The 14,439-nt window shown below is 38.0% G+C and overlaps 1 protein-coding gene across 1 annotated transcript; it reads right to left on the bottom strand.

Annotated features, from left to right (window-relative positions):
• Positions 1 to 9,379: 9,379 nt before the first annotated feature.
• LOC139412995 (T-box brain protein 1-like) lies at positions 9,380 to 13,211 on the bottom strand. Its single transcript, XM_071159943.1, has 6 exons — positions 12,682 to 13,211; positions 12,271 to 12,425; positions 12,053 to 12,174; positions 11,607 to 11,759; positions 11,403 to 11,464; positions 9,380 to 10,815 (listed from the first exon to the last, which is right to left on the bottom strand). Exons 1-6 carry the CDS (start codon positions 13,209 to 13,211, stop codon positions 10,203 to 10,205), a joined length of 1,635 nt encoding a protein of 544 aa, XP_071016044.1. The 3' UTR covers positions 9,380 to 10,202.
• Positions 13,212 to 14,439: the final 1,228 nt, after the last annotated feature.

Here is a 14,439-nt window from a genome sequence, read left to right on the forward strand (position 1 = left end):
GTTGACTGACATCCTTTGAAAAACGTTACATTGGTGCCACCTAGTGTTCAATGGGATGATGCGTCATATCAAACTGAGCAATTTGATTAATAAATTGGCGTAATTTTCAGTAGCCTGCTCATTTTCTTTAAAATGCAATGATCAACATTAATCAAGCAGGAATATATTACAAATATAAAACAACTATCAATAGAAAAAACACATCTCCAATAACATCGAGATATTAGATTGAAATGAATACCCGTTTCAAGTCAATTATATTTCTATGGTACAACTCAAGATAAAGTTGTTGATCAACTGATTGATCAAATGTATTGGATAATCAAAAGCAGTAGGCTGCTCCAGCAGGAGAAAACATTACATACATCAAAAAATAATTGAGGATAAAAACACAATGAAACCCGATGGCTTATTTCCATAGTGGTCCTCATTGTTCAGCAAGATGACAGGTGGGAAAGACCAACACTGCACATGCACTCAATGCAATTAAAAGCAACAAAAGCAATTTACAGCAATCCATTTACAACAACGACATCTACAGCACAGAGTAGCCCGTTTACGAGTTACCTCGTGGGAGAATTCCCCTAATCAAACCGCCATGGTGTTTCTCAAATATTTTTGGTTTGTTTGCGACACCTTAAAGCTGTTCTCTGATGAGTTTTTAGGTAGCTTGGGAAACTGTTCCACAGAACTGCAGCAAAATACACACATTCGTTTTTCCCCACGGGCCACTGAAATCTGCAGGGATCAAAGTTAGCAGAGCTCCTTCTGGTGAAGTACTGATGTGTCATTTATACGGATGAAATAATTACAGGTTCAGACAACTTTAATGTCCTCAAGAGGCAATTCCATTTCGCAGCAGTCATAGTTCATATGACAAGATCACATATTAAAATGGGAAACACAACAACGAAAAAAAGCTACGGATATTTACAGAATATTTACAAAAAAAATCAGCAGGATAGTGCAAAGGTCTTAAAATGTCTGAGTAAGGCTGGGCCTGTATTTGCATGTCAACGTGCTTAAAGAGCATATTGGTCCAACCCTAGATATTTGGAGACAGAGTTATGGACAATTTTGTGGGTAAACCCCAACTTAATCAGAGTGACTCCTATTTCCACCTTGAGCCATTTCAGTTCTTCAAAGTAATTTCCACACTGCCACGTAGGGCTGCATGATATGGGCAAATAATCTAGTATTTATTTTTAACCAAATGTTGCAATTGAGATTTGACTTGCATATTCCTCTTTGATTTAAAAGACACTGTTGCACAAACAACATGCTGATTTAGGTCTACACCATCACTGGTATTGTCAGGATGTATTAGCTAGCTACGTTTGCTCTAACTCGGTACATTTATTAGCTAGCTAGCTATTAGCATTAGCGGCTAACAATTAGCATCTCACAAGATTTAGGGCAACTTGCTAAGAAAAGACAAACTAGCTGTTTGCGGATGTAAGAAACACAAACTAATAGTGTCGTTATAGAACGCTAGTGGATTTATATTAAGAAGCAAAGTGAAAACAGCATTGTTGTCATCAACATTGTTGCATGTGCTGCATTCATCATGCAGACTGAACGCAAGTGTCTCATGGTTGGGGAACATCAAATGCGCTCCTTGAGTGACAGGGGGCGTGGCTAGGGCTGTGTGGAAAGTGGCACAGAGAGAAAGCGGAGAGCGATGACTCAAGTAGCGAAGTAAACACTAAAAATGTACATTACACGTGGCGTATCACATTTAACAACCCAAAAATTCAAATACCTGTATAGAAGGTCAAGTAAAAACCAAACCGGTCCCTGCATCAATACCGGTATAACTTAAATTACTGTATACCGCCCAGCCCTAATTTGAAGATGTCTGAACAACTGAAGCCATGACCTGGTGAGAAACCCAAAGTTAGGATATGCAATTAAAGATGATTACCAAAAAAGGTTTGTTCTTTTTATAGGCAATTAAAGAGTATAAGTGTAGCCTAAACCAGTCAAATTTTGATTATCACCTGACATCTTCATCACAGGCTGAGCAGTGGATGGTAGATTGATGTTTCCAATGGGCCTCTCCAGTGGCCTTGCTTTAGGAAGTCAGTCAGACGGCTGGTATGGGAAAGGACTGCTCTAGTAGCAATGGGCTTTAGGAGAATACATAGCAAATCTTTATAGAGCCCCTTTAGCTTTTTTGGAGCCTTGTTTGACAGCATACCATTACATTTTTGGAAACTCACCCCTCAGATTCCCGAATGTGTTTCTGTTGCTCATTAAAAAACGACTTTTCAATCTTGGGGGTGTGGTTCGATGTGGCAGTTAATGATGTTTGTCCCCCATGGGTCACCATAGGAACAAAGTCAATACTTCCTCAAAATAGTGAGAATCTTTTTTAAATCTGTAATCAATTTGGACGTTTTTGCAGGTTGTAGTCGGCCAATTTTACATCTAGCTAATGTGTTTGGTGCAGTTTTTATTTAATTAAAAAACGTTTTTTTAACAATACAGGAAGTACACGTGGGAAAACAAAAGAATCATAAAACACGGGACGGGACGAGATGTTAAAAACTGTCCATTGTGCCAATAGATGGAATGCACTCGCATGAGATTTGCCGTGATGTTGACAGAGTGGCATGGGAGGTTTATTTCTTAGACTGGGTTAAGATGTCAATTTTGGGACACATCCTCAGTAGTGTGCCTTCGAATCAGTGGGTGTTTCGGCCTTTAATCACTAAACACTCTCATCAAAGGTGGCCAGCTAAAGGGTGATCAAGCCTTAGCTTGTGTCCCATGCCCAATTAAGATGTCCCACGGGACTATGCAAGGCAGGGGCGTCCTCTTCCCTGAGCCAGTCCTACAGCTGACCGCATACCTCATATGCCCTCCTCAAGTTGGAGGGATCTGAATTGGGTTCTCAGGTGGGGGTGGGGGGTCATGAAGTTATAGCCCAGCAAGGGTCCTTCCGTTTGATCCAGATCCACTGGCTGCCTCTTTCAGCTGCTTGAGAAACTGCTCTGACGGTCTGCCGCAGAGCCTGTCCATGGATTCCAAGTTCTTTCAGCAACCTGATGGTGGAAGAAGCCACGAATCCTCTGCATCCCACTTCAACTGGCCAGACTTTTGCATTCCAGCCACGCTGAGTTGCGTCTGCTGCCAACTCTGTGTAACGCAGTTTCTTACGCTCGTAGGCCTCTTCAACAGAGTTTTCCCACGGGACTGTGAGCTCTATGATGTACACAGCCTTTCGTGAAGGGGACCAGAGTACCATGTCTGGCCTAAGGTTGGTAGAAGCAATCTCAGGTGGAAAAATTAGTTGCTGGCCAATATCGACAAGCATCTTCCAGTCCCGGGCCATGGCTAGGTGTCCAGTTTCTGGCTTTGTAGGAGGATACTTGGGCCTTTTCTGTCCCTCCCGGATGAATGTTGTTGTTTTGACGGGATTGCTTGTTTTTGGAGGTAATGAATTGGTTGCACTCCTCTTGGTCTCAAGTGCTGCAGCCAGGCTCTTGAGGACCTGATTGTGCCTCCAGGTGTAGCGGCCAAACAGAACGCTAATCAAATCAATACAGGAAGTACACGTGGGAAAACAAGTATATATGAATAATATACCATGGAAAATTGGGCTAGGGGGTAGAATATCACATTACACAAGGACCTTAAGGGACATATAATCCTAACAGCTTTTTTGTTAGTAGAGTATTTAATTGTCTTACAAAAGAAATTGAACTGTATTTTAAGGTAAGAAAATGTGTTTTTTTTTTGTTTGTAAATTTACATTTGTGAATATGAAATTTGGCCAAAATAATAATGAAATTAATTACATAAAAATGTTTCAGTTTATTTCTATCGTAGATAAAGGATCCAAGCAGTACATCTCTCCACAATAGTGTAAGATCTTCATAAATGTGTTCAATTATAAACCTACTGATGTCTTGCCACAGTTTTCTTACATGAATACAATGCCAAAAAAGATGCAACACTGTTTCTGGGTGGTCATTACAAAAGGAGCAATTTGAGTTGATGTTTTCCTTAAACTTCTTCATATAGTGGTTGGCAGGATAATATTTATGAATAATTTTAAAGGAAACTTCCTTAATTTGGTTAACAAGTAGGTATGTGTGTGGCAACATCCAAACTTTTTTCCAACAGATATTATCAATACATCCATTCCAATAAGGCATGACATAAGTTATAGATAGATACAACATCCTGCTGAAACAAGGATCGTATCGCTCTGTTGTTGAATGGACCAAAAGAGAAACAAATCTTTCCTATTGATGAGTCAACAGGGTCAACAGAAGGTCGGCTCTGAGGGTCCGGTCTTGACACGTTCCTGAATAACATAGCAACACCTGAGGGAATGGCATCTATAACAATTTCAAAATCTTTAGGTGTTACAGGGACCTTGTAACGTGATAAGAATTCCTTATAACTGAGTAAAAGACCCTCTGCATTTACCAGTTGGCTCACCAATAGGATATTATTTCGGAACCAATATTCTAAAAACAAGGAAGTATTTGTATACAATATATCCTGATTATTCCATATATAATATCTGTGTGGAGAAAAATTATGCTTATAAATTAAGGACCATGACAAGAACCTGCCGATGAAAAGGAGAAAGTTTCACTGGAACTTTGTCAATATTATAATTGCAAAACAACATGAAGTTAAGGCCACCAAAAGTAGAGAAGACATGATGAGGAATAAAATTCCACATAGAAGTGGGTCTTCTTAGGAATTGTTTTATCCAATTGATCTTAAAAGTATTATTTAAGGTAGTAAAGTCCAGAAAATTCAGCCCACCATTCTCATAAGTGTTCATTACAACAGTTTTCATAATGTAATGGGTACGGTTTCTCCAAAGACAGTTGAAAAGCATCTGGTCTATCTCCTTGCTTATTTTACTGTCAAGATATAAAGATAGAGCGCCATATGTTAGTCTAGAGATACCTTCAGCCTTGGTTATTAGGACTCTACATTTTAAAGATAAGTCCCTCTGTAGCCATTGATTTAGCTTCTTCTAGGTTTTTTTAATAAGAGGGTTAAAGTTTAGTAAGACTCTAGACTTTTGATCCTTTGTAATGGTTATGCCTAAATATATAAGTTCTTCTTTTACTGGAATACCATCATTTGAAGGTGTCACACAATCTTTGACAGCCGAGTTCACATTTATTAATGTTAAGATCACATTGATCGATATGGGAATTTGGTTAGCATCTTTCAGAAAAAGTGTAGTATCGTCAGCCAGCTGGCTAATAATAATTTCTTTACCAGCTATGGAAATACCTTGTACAGGACTATTATTTAAAGAATTTGTAAGAAGTTGGGTGATTAATAAAAACAGGTACGGTGAGATAGGACAACCTTGCCTAATTCCTCTCTTTAACTTAAATCTAGCTGAGGTGCCATATTTCAATTTGAGCTGTTACCATTTGTATAGTGTCTTAATAGCCTTACAGAAAAAAATCCCCAAAGCCAAGTCTCTCAAGGGAGTGGAAGAGGAACTGATGCTCTACTGTATCAAATGCTTTATTAAAATCTAAAAACAATATGAAGAGATCCTCGGTTATTAGGTCTGCGAAGTCAAGTATGTCTAATACCAGTCTGACATTGTTAGAAATATGTCTGTTCCTCATAAAGCCAGACTGTGTTTCATCAATGATTGCATCCAGGACATCCATAATTATTTTTGCAAGTAGTAAGGCTAATATCTTATAGTCAATATTAAGAAGACAAATTGGACGCCAGTTATCGATGAGCAGCACTTATTTTTTAGGCTTAGGTATCAGTGTTGACTAATTGTAGGAGGGAGAACATTGTGTTTAATCCTCTCTAAAAAAGACTTCAAAAAGGAAGGGAGCTACTTGTTCAGAAAATAATTTAAAAATTCTGATGTAATTCCATCAACACCTGATGATTTATTGTTCTTTAGATGTTTGATAGACTCTATAATCTCTTCAACTTTCACACTGTTTAGATTCTATATCACTGATAGAGTGAACATTATTCAGTGAGTCAAAAAACATATCTGTGGATTCCTGACAGTACGTACAGCTATACAATTTTCTGTAAAAATTGCTACAGTATTTAGCGATTAATTTTTGGTCATCTGTAATAACACCATAAATGTTTAACTTATGGATAGTGTTATTTTTAGATTGCAATTTTTCGAGTCTAAAGAAATAGGATGAATTCTGTTCTCCCTCCTCAATCCATTTTTCCTAGATCTAATAAAGGCTCCTGCTTTTAATGTGTATATATATTATCCAGTTTATTTTGTGACTCAATTAGTTCCATCTTCTCCTCCCCCAAGAGGTCGTCTGGGGATCTCTGAGAAAGTGAAGTTATCTTAATGATCACCTTTTCCTCCTCAGCTCTTCTGGTCTTAGCAAGATTACTACCATATTTTTTAAGGTATTTGAACACCTCAAATTTTAAGAGCTCACAGTTCTTGCAGTAAGATTTTTCTTCACAAGCCCTTTCCCAAAAGTGTTAAAGCAGATCTTTAACCTCAAATTTAACTATATCATTATTTAATAATGAGCTATTTAGCTTCCAGTAGGATGCTCTACCAAGGATAGTATCAGGGGTAAATATTTTGATATCAATGTAAATGGCCCTATGGTCTATGAGGGGAGTAGTACAAATATTTGTAGTAACACACTCACTATCAATACATTTGGATATAAATCAAAAATGTATTCTGGATTGTCTGGAATCTGTTTTGTTACTCCAAGTGAATGATCTGTCGGCCAGAAACCTCTCTCTCCATATATCAGTAAGATCAAACATTACCATAAAAAGTATTAAACCCAAATTCTGATTGGTTGGCCTACCTGGGGGCCATCTATCAGTTGGATTATCTATAGTAATGTTAAAGTCCCCTCCTATCAATAATAACGAATTCGGAAATTTAGATAACCAATGAATTATAAGTTTCTCTATAGATTCAATCAACTCATCATTCTCATGTTTGGTGTTGTACCCATAGAAGTTTACTGTAATGAGCGTAATGTCATTGTAACTGATCACAAGACCAATAAAGTGACCAAAGGGGTCACATTCCGAGTGTAGAATATTACCACCAAAGGTATTGTTCATTGTAGTGACACCGGCGGAGCGTTCAGATCCATGGGAAAGCCAAATATCGTTGCCCCACTGTGACCTCCAGAAGTTGGCATCAGCCGAAATTGAGTGAGACTCGTGAAAAAAGCTCAAATCTGTTCGAAATTGTTTAGCAAATAAAAATAAGGTCTTGCGCACTGTAATAGGATGAGTCAAACGTAGGAGCAGTGAACATAAACGATAAGGAACCGAGATCTGCACCATTTAAGTTAACATAAAGTGAAAATAGCTTATTCTATCAACTTTGAGCTAGATGTTATCCAGCTTTTGAAATTCAACTCAACAGAAAATTAAGACCAAACCAAGGGTTCTTGTAGTAAGAGAGACTAAAAACCCTCTTTAGTGTAATCAGGAACTATTCTGAGAAATAAAATACAAAATAATAATTTAAATAAAAGGGTAAAACTTTATCATACTGATCATAAAAAAATTGAATAAAAAATGTTTTACATATACATGTTCCTAAGACCTTTTTCACATGGAAATAAGTATTAATAACTAAATAGAAAAATAAACGTGTAAAGTCAGAGCAGACCTGTATGCCCTTTAAAACAGTATCTTAGTTACTGTATACATAAACAATTAATACAGCTTCTTCGTAAGTTTGTAAACAAAATAGGCCTTCTGGTCATACAAGAACAAACTAATAAATTGAAGTACCTGAGTATTCCGAAAAATAGTCACCTGATGCTTGTTAGGTAAAGTTAAACAATACAAGGAAAATGAGAATACTGTAACGACCCTGGGTTTATAAGTGCGAAAATGCTGTTTCATTACAATACCATGGGCGAAACCATCAATCTGTTTCTTCTGGTGAGATTTTAGGGAGGAATATGGATTTCTGAATCGTTGATGAAGCCTCGTCCTTCGACCAAGTAAGCAACCTTTCCCTCATTTCGTGCTTTCTTGATCTTATTGTTTGAGGAGAGTGCACAATTATGAACTTGAAAATGTATGAATAAACGAATTAGGCACATTTGGGTAGTCTTGATACAACCTTTTGAATAGATATGCAAGATTTCACTGGATCACTCAAAACTTTGCACATACAGTGCTGTCATCTAGTGGCCAAAGTCTAAATTGCGCTTGGTCTAGAATAATTCATTATGCCGGTTCTCTTGCTTTTTTTTTTTCAAAGAAGATACAAAAACGCTTTTTTTTCTTTGTATTATCTTTTACCAGATCAAATGTGTTATATTCTCCTACATTCCTTTCACATTTTCACAAACTTCAAAGTGTTTCCTTTCAAATTGTATCAGTAATATTCATATCCTTGTTTCAGGGTCGGAGCTACAGGCAGTTAGATTTGGGTATGTCATTTTAGGCAACGATTTTAGGCAACGATTTAAAAAAAGGGGCGGATCCTTAAAATGTTTTTAAGCCTATACCTAACTATTTTCCTAACCTTAACCTCATTTTCCTAGCCTGTTATGTTAATTCCAACCTGCCACGTGATTTATCCTAACCTGCCAGATTAGTTATCCAAACCTGCTATGTAAACAGTCCCTGGTTTGGGATTGGGCCATGACTACTATGTGTTAATCTCTCATAGAAAGACTACTGGAAAGACAACTCGGAAACTTCCAATTTGGCCGAGTTTTCAAATCAAATCAAATGTATTTATATAGCCATTCGTACATTTCCACTTGGAAAGTATCATAAACAACCAATAGGTAGCTCTTTGCAAATAATTTACGTTATATGTAAATATGTAAACAGAGTTGAGCAAATTGCGCAAGATTTTTGTTCTGGTTTAACCGAGATTAATTTTCTGTAAATACCTCAATGAAGGTTAAAGTAACTGTCCAATGAAAATATAACTTAAAAGTTCATTGTTTGTTAGTTCATTCTCAAATAATGTTGTTTACTCGTCCTATACTCGTATTTGACGCCAACGCATTTGAGAAAAAACCCATCTAAAAAATGCTTACTATTTCAACATATAATGTGAAGTCAGGTTGGCTCACTGGCGGTGTTGGCCAATCAGCGGTTGACTTGTGATAAATATTTTTAATGACCTGTTTACACCCCAGCAATATGCCCACATCATTGTTATTGGGGTACGCCCATATCATTCAAACACCGAAAAGCTTATTTTCAACATATTTAATTATCTTTTGGTAGGAAAAGTGTTTTACTCATATTGTAAATTATAGGTCATATTTCATAGAAATCTGGAAACACTGGGCAGTTACTTTAACACAAAAATATTTTATTTTTAAAGAAAACGTCAATAGTCGCCGAATAAATGAAAGTTATTTGACAAATGTAAAATACAGATGTTGAATCAGCTATGTGAGTACAACAATACACACATTAAACATTATCAAGGATTAAAAAACAAGTTCAGATTACTTATGTCCATTGTGGTCCTCTTATGAATATCTTTCATCTTCAGTTTGTTCCATTGTTCACGCATCTGCAAGCAAAGCAGCAACAGCACTGATAAACCATCATTCCTGGTATAAACACATTTAAAGAGAGAAGGAATTGCAACTTCTCCATCTGCTTTTAATCGAATGTATATTTTTACTTCATTTTTAGATAATTAATTAGTGTACATCCTATCAAATACTACAACAAATTCCCTCTTCGCCTTTTTTTGCGTTGGGCGTTGATTTATTAATATGTCCATTGTGTTTTGAAGCATTGGGCTACTTACTTTTAGTACAGTTGTTATAACTCAGAACCTTGTTTTTTGCGCTAGTAAAGACGTTGTGGATCATATATAGCCTACTAAGCCAGCACAATAAATCATAATGCCATAATAAGGAAACTCAACGCAGGCTAAGACATGAACACGTTCCAGAATTGTATTCAACAAATCAAAATCAATCAATCAAATCAGTCAAATTAGAAAACAGGATTCAATGAAAACACCTAGAGTGGGACTACAGCTAATGTTATATAGATACATTATTATAGCTTAAATAGACCATTTTGTCGTTAACATTTTAATACTTCAGTCATATCCATAGCCCACTGTAGGCTAATTCAAAAATGCAGTCTAATGAAAAAACGAATGAACGATTTCCAGATGACTATTTAGACTGGTGCCAATAACCTAGAATGGGATATCTCTTCAATTCAGTTTATGATGTCTCTATCCAACTAGACTCCGAGATATCTTGTGGTTTTGCGTCTTCAGAGACACTCGTTGGCAAACTCTCCTTTGAAAGTGAGAGGACCTCATCAAAGTCCGCAGTACCAATAGCGTGTCCATTAGTCCAGCAGGACAGAGCCGGGCTAGACGCACCGCAATACTGGGGTGAGGTAGGCGCAAAATCCGTTGGTTCTGCGTAATAAGTAAGGGCTCTACCCGAACTGTCCGTTGCGGACAGCTGTAGTGCCTTTCCAGCTGTTGCATATGACAGCAAAGTTGCCGTGTTTCCAGTCGCGTCATTTGTGCGGGAGGCATAGTCCAGTCTGTTGTTGGTCGGTGTCACAAACCATCTCGGGGATGCCGCCATCGTGTCCTCCTCGCTGGTTTGCGGTGACAGCATGCTGTTAGTTAAGGGGACGTTATAGTCTAGTCCAGACGTAGCTCCTGCGCTAGGGCGGAAACAGGACTTGGCATAAGTGCTGACAAATTGGTGCTGAAGGAAAGAATTAGCAAGTGCATATCTGGCACCGGGCACAAACTGGGCGTAGGTCGAGTCACTCGGCGATGGCGTCAACCGGTCACTATCGTAGCCTGTGTAGATTCTAGAGACATTCAAAACAATCAATTAGGAAATTGGAAAATAATACAAATGAGAAAGACCTAAAATAAAACTATTCCACAAGGGTGAAGTAACAATGGCATGCAATTATTTAAAAAAAATTAACGGACGTCTTACACCATTAAGCCTAATTCATCTCCAATAGTTTCTTACATTAGATTTAAAACACTAAATATTTGAAGATAATATTGGCAAGAAAATTGAACTTGTCTGTCCACATGAATTCTGACACGCAAACGCATAAACATCCAATTGAACAAAAATATGCGCGTATCCAAATCCATAATGCATTTCAAGCTCGTTTACATCATAATGTAGTCCTTACCTTTAAAGCTGGTATTGAAGAATAATTTAAAAAACATATGGTTGTTTTAGGAGTGACAGCAACGTCACAAATAAATGGGGAAAAGTCGTGCGTAAAGCATAGTCTAATTTCGGAACAAACTACATTAAATGTGTTAATATTTTAGTCACAATTTGTGATATGAATAATTTCAATAGAATTATATTTAAATATGTAAGGATATTAAAAAACAAAACAATGGCTAGGCTAATATATTTTTTACTTACTTGTCATAATTGTCCCGAAAACCTTTTGCGAAAGGATTATGGTCTATTTTCAGCTGTGTTATCTGAAAGAAGAAAATAAAAACATTAAAATGGCCTAGCCTAGTCTAATGTCAATTTGTGAACCACTTTTACCCTAATATGAAATGATTTGCCTAGCCCCAATTTAAAAAATGAATCAATATTTGAAAGAACGAATTTCCTTACGTCTGTGTTCTGGTATGCTGTGACTGCAACGAATTGCGTCTCGGGGAACGTAAATGACTGTCTGGGTTGACTGGCGTTCTCGGCCCCATCCTCGTGCACCTCGACCACATTGAGACGGGGTTGGTACCTATGGAGGGACTGAACGACAACCATCTGAACAGAGGACATGACAAACAGGTGTTAATTGCGGCATCTGTGATCATCTCTAGAGACAAAGCACAATTTGAAGATTTGTGTAAAAAAAAAAAAAAAAAAAAAAAAAAAAAAAGACAAATAAATTCTGAATTATTTCATACAATATGGTTGATAAATACATAAAAACTCATTTTTTTTTTATAGACAATCTCTCAATGAAACGTCTCTAGACTTGAATATAGCATATTTTCAAGACCTCTTTCACCGTATATATATGAGCCTGTACGAAATAAGGATTATAGTAAACGTACCTGCCCTGCACTTTCCAATGCCCCTTTATTATTTGCCAACTTCAGTTTTCCAAAAGAAATTTCTTGACGCATCCAGTGCGCGCCGGTGTTCGGAGAGTCTGGATGCATGTAGGCCTTGTTCCCTATAAATTGATTATTGAAGACATTACTCACTTTCTTTGTCAGAAAACCTCACTTGGAGAGGATAGAAGGGGGACAAGAAAAGTAAAATCACTTGCCTGTCCCATTTGACTCAGCTTTACCGCAGGGTACCCACTGTCCTCCTTGGAAGCGCCAGTGATTAGGGTCCGCGAGACTGACGTCCACAAAAATATTGTAATTTGCCGTCGGATCAAGTCCAGATATATTAAAGCTCAGGAATGGAAACATTCGTCTGGAAGAATAAAAAAAAATATAGTTTTATTTCCTTTACAACTTCCTAAAGCCCGCTAAAACTTTACTTAATGAGACAACGAAATTCATTCTAATTGGGACTATTGCTGTGGCCATATTTTGTTAATAAACCCCAGGCGTTTTCAATAAACAGGTCAATTTTACTTCGTCCAAATAAGTACGGCAGTTTGCCCACTATGTTGACATTAGCTAACATTATGCAAGGCAAGCGAGAAAGTGAACGGGTCAATACTCACCGCCCCTGTTTAGTGATGATCATCTCTGTTTGGTGCCTGTGAAACGTGAGCCACAGAGCCCTATTGCAGAGATAAACTTGCGCTTTACCAAAAACCATCCCGGTTTGCATTGCTGAGGTCTTGTGGAAAGCACCTTCTTGGTGGCCATGCCCGTATGGCTGGGCGTAAAAATATCCGGGCGCTGGGAAGCCTTGAGGTGACGTAGTGGTCAAGAGGCTATTATATGAGCCTTGCGTGACCACAGGATGGTGTGCCATGTAGTGACCCGAACTGGTGATGGCGAGGGCCGGGTAGGTGGCTCCGTGCAGTGTCCGGTGTGGGAACATGGTACCAGGCGAGGCAGCAGACGCGGACTGAGCTTGGCTGGGGCTGGGCTGAGACGAGGGATACGGTCCCTCTGTAGATCCATGGAAGTTATGACGATTGTCGCAGACGGTCTCTTGAGCAGACTGCCTACTGCTTCCCTTGTCGCCGTCACCAAATGAGTCTTCCGAGTCGATAAAGTCGTCTGCGTCTGACAGATTTGTCATCCCTGTGGTTTCTTTATTAGAACGTGTTAGGTTCCTCTTTTCAGTTCAGCCCTTCACTTGAGGAGAGCATAGGGTGGTACTGGGTAGCGAGTTCAGACCTGTGGTAGTCGCTATCCATATTATTGGGCGTTGGATGTTGAGATGCGAAGATATTGGAGCTGCGCAAGGAGAATTACGCGCAACACAAAAACCAATTTGGTTAAGGTTACGCGTATCACATATAGGGAATATGAACTCTAAATACTCTTGGAACGAAACTAATGAAACATCTACAGTTGTTACTCTTTACATTACAGAATAGGGATAAGGTTTTAGAAGTAGCCTGTACAAACAGTTATATTTATAACAGTTATAGAAATCTCTCTGATCATGTTCGTTTTGCTGGACGAACAAAATACTGCTGTTTTTATACCTCTAGTACCATGTGGCAGGTAGATTAAAATAAAAAAATTATATATTTAAACATGTTTATAGTTAATGACAACATTCATATTTCATTATTTATTTTTTTTAAAATCAGGAAATATTACTAAATCTTGAAAGTGGGCATCACCTCACATCAAATGGGGAGGGTCATTAATGTTATTGGAAAACAAGGCTCCAAGGAGTGTCAGAAGTGTCAACTATGGCATAACTAATTGAAAAATGACAGCTAGTGACAGCTGGCAGCTAGGCAAGATTCACAGGGTGGAAGTGGCACCCTATTCACTATATACAGTTGAAGTCGGAAGTTTACATTCACCTCAGTCAAATACATTTAAACTCAGTTTTTCACAATTCCTGACATTTAATCCAAGTAAAAATTCCCTGTCTTAGGTCAGTTAAGATCACCACTTTATTTTAATGTGAAATGTCAGAATAATAGTAGAGAATGATTTATTTAATCTTATTTCTTTCATCACATTCCCAGTGGGTCAGAAGTTTACATACTCAATTAGTATTTGGTAGCTCGCACACAGTTTTTCAGTTCCAAAGTATGTTCATCTCTAGGAGACAGAACGAGTCTCCTTCCTGAGCGGTATGATGGCTGCGTGGTCCCATGGTGTTTATACTTGCATACTGTTGTTTGTACAGATGAATGTGGTACCTTCAGGCATTTGGAAACTGCTCCCAAGGATGAATCAGACTTGTGGAGGTCTACAATATTTTTTCGAGGTCTTGGCTGATTTCCCCAGATGTCAAGGAAAGAGAGTTTTCCAAGCTGTTTAAAGGCACAGTAGACTTAAGT

This window comes from Oncorhynchus clarkii, chromosome 7 (assembly GCF_045791955.1).
Source record: "Oncorhynchus clarkii lewisi isolate Uvic-CL-2024 chromosome 7, UVic_Ocla_1.0, whole genome shotgun sequence".
Classification (NCBI taxonomy): Eukaryota; Metazoa; Chordata; class Actinopteri; order Salmoniformes; family Salmonidae; genus Oncorhynchus; species Oncorhynchus clarkii.